Raw genomic sequence first — 7,285 nt, forward strand, 5'->3', positions numbered from 1 at the left:
GAGGGAGATTCTGTGGCGCATTATGCAACCGCAGAACTGGTCTGCGGATCGCAGACCTGACCCGAGCAGCCTAGTTTTGGGGAGTGATTTTTGCGGTCCTTTATGCGAACCGCACACCTGTTCTGCGGTCCACTCTGCGACCGCAGAGTTGAAATCGGATATAACCCGACCCTATTTCGATAAATAGACGTAAAGGACCATTTGTGAAGAGAAAATCTGATCTTTATAGAAAGAGAAAGTGCCCTAGAGTGAGAGGACAAATCCCTAAGCTAATTGTTCATCAATCCTTGCTCAAGTATTGGAGAATTCACAAGGAAAGCTCATCAGGTCTTCATCCAAGAGGTAAGATTCTACTCCTTAGCCCTCAATTTCGGGATTGAACTGAAAATAGGTAATGAAAAAAGCAATTCTTAGGTGTGGGAGTTGAACCATATGCATGCATGTACCAACAAGGGTAGTGGGAAGGTCATTGAACTAGTATGGGTGAACCCATGGTGTTGAATTGGTTGTGGGGTGAAGGCAATCTTGTAGAAGGACCTTGTAGCTAATTTTCACTCATAGTGTTTGATGAAATCATCAAATGAGCCGAACCCATGAACTTCTTCCTAATTATGGTTCAATTTTGTTACATTTCTAAATAGATCAAAGTTGCCAAGATTTCCGGATGATTGTAGTAATTTAAGGAAAGCTCAAACGAGGTATGTTGGCTAAACTTCTCTCTTAGAACTGAACCCCACGATGTTCTTATAAGTCCCGAGTTGTTCATTATAAATTTGACTATTCCGAATATGCTTTGTGTCGAAAGATGTATGTTCAAAATGTGATCCTAATGCTCTTATGTTATTGTGTTATCCTTCGGGAGTGTAATCTAAGTATGGGATGTGCATTAACATGTTATGACTTCAAGTCATGTTTCAAATGAAAGCTATTATGCCAAATTGTGTAAGAAATCCCAATATGCCTAAGACTCTTATTTGCTCACATGTGTACTTAAAGTCTTGAATATAAATGCCTTGTTGTTGATAATCCATGATGATGTTTGAAAGTGAAAGAGGTGAGCATGAAATATGAAATACGGCCAACGTGCCGAGAATGACATTACATTTGGGTCACTAGTGCCAATGAAATGAAGAGACGTGTAAAAGATATTGAAATGAGCTGAAAGTCCTTTAAGTAATAAACACTTTTGGAGTATCGTTAGTCACCGAGGAAGGGTAGGTTGAAATAACCTAACCCCGAAACTACACGTGCCGGTGTAGGAGTAGATTGTGATTATTTCCCTTACTTGGGATGAGATTGATGTGACGAGATTATTACCCTTTATTGGGATGATATGATTGCAAGAAAAGGGTGATGTCGATCCACACGACATTGTGGTGAGACGTCCTATCCGATCGGGTCGAGATCGGACGCCACACATGGTGGTAATTGTGCTTGGAAATTATGATTGAGATAATGGTTGAGATTGTGATAGTGATTGTGGTTGAGTGTCTTGGCTGAGACAGCCTAGCCGATCGGGCCGTGATCGGACTCCGTGCTAAGACACGATGGTATATCGGTACTAAAGATCTCTCAACCTAAAATACGGAAGTTTACTTGAAAACTTGTCTTGCTCCTAACTTGATGTTTTGGTATTGTTTGAGGCTCCCATTGATTCTATGATTGTTCTTCCTTGCATATTTACTCGTTCTATTGAGAGGGTGTTTAGTCATTCATACCAGTACAATTCCATATGTACTAACGTCCCTTTTGTCGGGGGCGCTGCATCTTTAATGGATGTAGGTGGTTCCACAACAACCGACATTGATTGGTGATAGTGGTACACCCTCTTCCCAGCTGACTTGGTGAGCCCCACTTCATTTCGGAGTCGTGCATCTTTTGTTCCTTATGTAGTATGTTTTGAAGTATAGCCGGGGCCTTGTTACCGGCACTATCATAGTAATCTTTTATATCAATTAGAGGCTTCGTAGACGCAATGTGGGTTGTATATTGGTGCTAGGAAAGCAAAACTAGTAATGTTGTATTTGAGTTACTTGTTCCACTTCAAACTATAAAAGTGTATGTATTTTGAGACTTAAAAACGAAGTAACTAGTAGTGATAAATTGGTGTTGTTCACATGAACTCTTCATTGTCTAATTAACGAGATATATTTATCTTATCTTTATTTATGGGTGAGTTGGGTAGAAGGCAATCGAGCATATTTGCTCGGCCGGGTTATCTTGGTTGAGCGCCGTCGCGCTCCCTGAGGTTGGGGCATGACAGTCTCGCTCGGTAAAAAGTGGGTGATGAAGTTAAATGCGGGGATGGACGCCATCGGTGCTGCAAATCCCGACATTGTCTAAGGAGGATTCCCTCTTCTACTTCATGGATGGGTTACAAAATTGGGCAAAGCAGGAGTTCAGAAGATATCAAGTAGCCAACATGGACGAGGCCATAACAGTAGCCGAGTCGCTCGTTGACTTCAAGATGGAGCTTGCCAAGTCCAAAGGGGACAACTCAGAGTGGGGTGGAGGAGATCATGACAAGGACAACAAGAAATGCATAGCCGAGGTATATAAGGGCAATGGCAAGGGGCCATCCCATAAAGGACAGGGGTCTAAGAGAAACGGTAGGGGGCCGGAAAATGGTAGCGAGTACGTGCCTAAAAGAGGGTGCTACTTCAGTAAAGAACCACATCGGGCAAGTGAATGCCCAGAGTTGGGAAGCTTGCAGCAATGATCAGAAACTTTGCTCATGTACACAAGGGTGACACAGGAGGGACCACCTACATTGGGGGATGTGCTTGGAATCTAAGCCTAGGGGATTCTAAAGCCTACCTTGGCGCTATGCAAATGGAGCACGGTGGTAGCAAGAAATATTTGGCGAACATAGTTGAAAAGGATGGCGAGTTACAAAGTGATGTCACGCTATCAGACTTAGACGATGCACCAAGCAGAGGGATCAAGTTTGCTAGCAAAGCTAGGACCACGGAGGGCAGCCAAATAGGGAGTGGAAGCATAGACCCGATGCTTGAGAAGCTGCTAGACTTGGTCGAGTCATGGGGAGATTCAGGCCAAGAGCAAGGAGAGGCATTCGATGGGCGAAGGATCGAGGCCATAATTGCTAGCCGTCCAAAGTACAAATAGGGCAAGAAGAAATGTGACAAGTACCTTATGATATGGGAAGGCGAACCGCTCCATAGAGCATCATGGCTAATGGACAAAGATCTCTACCGGCGTCAAGGCGAGGTGCGTGAATACGTGTTGATGCTTTGTGCCGAGGGCGACACACAGTTGGGTGGGGGAGAGTGTGATGATCCACCATGTCATCATGCCACATAGGATTTATTTGGCACATATACTTGCCATGTGTAAGGGTTACATAAGCTAGAGACTAGATCTTGGTGGAATATTCTAGAACTATGGAGAGTTTCCTTGGGAAAGCTCTAGATATTTATGAATTTGATTGGAAGACTCTTTTGGAAAGCCTTGGAATGTTCTAGTCATGTAGAAAATTCTAAAGGGTGTACTTATTTGTAAATATGGAAGGACTTGTAGAACAATTATTAATTACACACTAGCCCCTAGGGGACTAGTTTAAATATGGGGCATTCGTTTGTAACTCATCAACCAAAACAATCAAGTTCTCTCTAATACAAAAGCTTCATTTGGCAATTGTCTTGTGTTCTAATATTCCCTTAGAGATCTTGAGTGTAGTATTTTAGGCTGACTTGGCATACCAAGATTGTGAGCAAGTTGTAAACTGCCGTACGTGCGCTTAGTTTGAGACTAAGGACGTGACACTAAGGCTACCAAAAGAGTTTGACGCCATATAAACGAAATGGAGGCTGTACGTTGAGTTAGCAATAGTTTCATGAAAAAAAAAAAGAAGAAAAGCAATGCTTTGTGCTTAGGCTCGTTTAGAATCTAGAGTCAGTAGTTTCAAAATGACTATGATCTTAATACATTTATTATTTTAATTATTTAGTAATATACGTAAACAATATTTATATAATTGAACATGCCAATATTGAACGAGAATACCATCACGAAATAAAAAAATTCAGTTCACTCGGATGGGGTATGACTATTTAACTCTAAAGCTTCTTTTCATAGATAATATTCATATGATTCATGATGTCGAAAATATAACGTTCGATCGGTTGAATTCTTAGCTGACAATAGCAGGCATTTGAAAATGTATACTCCAATTAGTTATTCCAACTTCCTAAAGTCACTAAACTCTAATAGCATGACAGGGAGCGTAACAATGCCAAAATCCAAATTGCCTAGGAGTAAAAACAAAATGAAATGGGTCACCATTCATCGTAACCATATCTCTTTTGATATTTGTGCCACAAATATACGAGTGATACTCATTAATCTCATCCCATACACTTTTAATCTGTACAGTGCCATCCACGTGGCACCATCCCATTAACTGCTTATCTCCAATTCTTTAATTTCCCCCACTGCCCCTGTTTCCATGCACCAAAACAATTAGAGGCTGAAACTTTAGTTTCTTGTATATTTTCTTCTTCCTCATAGTAAAATTTCCAGTTCAAACTCCTGTACACCTGAAAAGCTTAATTCACAATAATGGAGACTAGTGTCACGTGCTGCGCACGTGCATCTCTCCTCCCTAATGTTTCTTCTCAACAATATTCAACTACTGCACTAGCAGCTCCTAGGTCCATTTCCCCATCATTCAGCATCAGGGTACATCTTATATATATTCATATATTTGATTGTACCTATAGAGTAAATATATAGTATTATTTACATTTAATATAACAATGGCATGATTTTGTTGCAGAGTCTGAAATCAAGCTCTTTTTTTGGGGAATCGTTGCACGTTGCCCCTAAATCATCACTCAATGTTTCTAAGACTAAAAGATATTCCCTAATGACTAAATGTGAGATTGGTGATAGCCTGGTAAGTTTGTTAATTTTTTTAAGAAAGTGGAATCTCATAAAAATAAATAAGTAATGATTTGGTCTATATGTATATGTGTGTGGCAGGAAGAATTTCTTACAAAATCAACATCAGATAAGGGGCTGATCAGTCTAATGTTATGTATGGGAGAAGCACTCAGAACAATTGCCTTTAAAGTCAGGACAGCTTCCTGTGGAGGAACAGCTTGTGTCAACTCTTTTGGAGATGAACAGCTTGCTGTTGATATGCTTGCAAACAAGATCCTTTTCGACGTATGATCACTGCTTATATACCAATAAGTATATTGTAACTTTTAATTTTCATCACAGTTTGACAAAATTAAAAATTGTGTTTAGGCCTTGACTTATTCACACGTCTGCAAATATGCTTGTTCTGAGGAAGTCCCTGAGCTCCAAGACATGGGAGGCCCTGCTGAAGGTTTGTTTAAATTAATAGATACTCCTTTAGCACTAAATTATTCCATAAAGATATGCTACAAAGCTGATGAAATTTTTGTGTCAAAATGAGAACAGGAGGATTTAGTGTCGCTTTCGATCCACTTGATGGATCAAGTATTGTGGACACAAACTTCACAGTCGGAACCATATTTGGTGTGTGGCCTGGAGATAAGCTAACAGGAATCACAGGAAGAGACCAAGTCGCTGCGGCCATGGGTATATTTGGACCTCGTACTACATATGTTCTTGCTCTTAAAGACGTTCCTGGCACACATGAATTCCTCCTCCTCGATGAAGGTTTGAATATTAACATTGCCTAAGTTTTAGCAATATGCTCCTATTTCACTATGTCCAATTAAAGTTTAATATAAAAGTAATTGCAGAAATCCATCGAGCCTTATTATTTAAACAACGATAGAAAAACATTGAACGGACATCTTGACAGAATTTGGAATTTTGTAAACAAGATTTTCAAAGATAATGCAGCTAGAGACTATTCTTTAAACCTGTATATTTGAATTCACAAAGCCTCTAGATTCTAACCATGTTTCATTTGGTTGTCAGGGAAATGGCAACATGTCAAGGACACAACAGAAATTGGAGAAGGAAAAATGTTTTCCCCTGGAAATTTGAGAGCTACATTTGACAATGCTGATTATGCCAAGGTTTGACAATCAATATTCAGTTTTCTTTTCAATTAGTTACATTTGTATGCCTACCTAGTATCTATTGCAATGACATTCAATTCTTTACAACAGCTGATCGATTACTATGTCAAAGAGAAATACACCTTGAGATACACTGGAGGAATGGTGCCTGATGTTAACCAGGTAATTTGATTAAGTACTCTTTGGAACTCAAGTACCCTTTACTTTTTAACAGTAAATTCATACTTATTCTTCCCAAATGTGCAGATAATTGTGAAGGAGAAAGGAATATTCACAAATGTGACATCTCCAACAGCCAAAGCCAAGCTAAGACTGCTATTTGAAGTTGCACCTTTAGGATTCTTGATCGAGAAAGCTGGAGGCTACAGTAGCGACGGGAAACAGTCAGTTCTGGACAAGGTGATAGGAACTCTTGATGAGAGGACTCAAGTAGCATATGGGTCAAAGAATGAGATTATCCGCTTTGAAGAAACACTCTATGGTTCTTCAAGGCTTAAGGCTGCCGAACCAGTTGGTGCTGCTGTCTAATTGAGTGCTTGACCGCAGCCTCCGCAAATATAGAAATCTCTATATTTTCATGTATACAATTTCAAGGATGTTGTTCTATCAGAGTACAGAGGGATCAAGGTTAAGATGTCAAACTTGTGAAGATAACGGGAGTCAAACAATTTTCTTTTCCTATGTTTTTTCTTGGTGAGTCTTTGTTTCTGAAATATAATCTTGTACGGCAACTCTCACAAATGCTGGAGGGCACAAAAAAAGAGATGATTTTATGGCTGTATCATTCAATTTAAATTGAAGTATCATAAATTGGTTTATGCAGCTTCATCCCACTAATAAAACTCAATTCCGTTTGTTAACTAATGCACAAATGAGACTTCGGATAGAGGATCACAGGCATGAGTGGCAAATGGGCGGCCCGCAGGGGCGGCTCAGTGGCTTTAGGCCCCATAGAATAATCTACGCGGTATGCTCATTAAAAATATCCGTTAACACCATATACAATTAAAATATTTATTTTACTCTGTATACCTACTTTATAAAATTATTTTACCATGTATACCTACTGTATTCTAAAATATAATACTGTATATTCCAAATTAGAATATTGTGATATATTTAATTTGGATATTGTATTCCAAATTAGAATACTGTAGCATGTTTAGTTTGAATATTGTATTCCAAACTAAAAATTATTGTACATTTGCATTGGATACTGTATTCCAAATTAAAACGTTGTAGTA

The 7,285-nt window shown here is 39.4% G+C and overlaps 1 protein-coding gene across 1 annotated transcript; it reads left to right on the forward strand.

Annotated features, from left to right (window-relative positions):
- Nucleotides 1-4,464: 4,464 nt before the first annotated feature.
- LOC109237786 (sedoheptulose-1,7-bisphosphatase, chloroplastic-like) lies at nt 4,465-6,863 on the forward strand. The gene is made up of 8 exons (XM_019404164.1): nt 4,465-4,698; nt 4,796-4,915; nt 5,002-5,187; nt 5,272-5,353; nt 5,449-5,670; nt 5,938-6,038; nt 6,132-6,203; nt 6,288-6,863. The coding sequence occupies exons 1-8, from the start codon at nt 4,579-4,581 to the stop codon at nt 6,567-6,569; spliced, it is 1,185 nt and encodes a 394-aa protein (XP_019259709.1). The 5' UTR covers nt 4,465-4,578; the 3' UTR covers nt 6,570-6,863.
- The last annotated feature ends 422 nt before the right edge of the window (nt 6,864-7,285 follow it).

Source organism: Nicotiana attenuata, unplaced genomic scaffold (genome assembly GCF_001879085.1).
Source record: "Nicotiana attenuata strain UT unplaced genomic scaffold, NIATTr2, whole genome shotgun sequence".
Taxonomy (NCBI): Eukaryota; Viridiplantae; Streptophyta; class Magnoliopsida; order Solanales; family Solanaceae; genus Nicotiana; species Nicotiana attenuata.

Excerpts from the sequence above, each read along its gene's own strand:
- LOC109237786 (XM_019404164.1), top strand. The coding sequence starts at position 4,579 with ATGGAGACTAGTGTCACGTGCTGCGCACGTGCATCTCTCCTCCCTAAT. Across the intron at positions 4,699-4,795 it reads CCCCATCATTCAGCATCAGG|AGTCTGAAATCAAGCTCTTT; the intron begins GTACATCTTATA and ends ATTTTGTTGCAG. Across the intron at positions 6,204-6,287 it reads TGGTGCCTGATGTTAACCAG|ATAATTGTGAAGGAGAAAGG; the intron begins GTAATTTGATTA and ends CCAAATGTGCAG.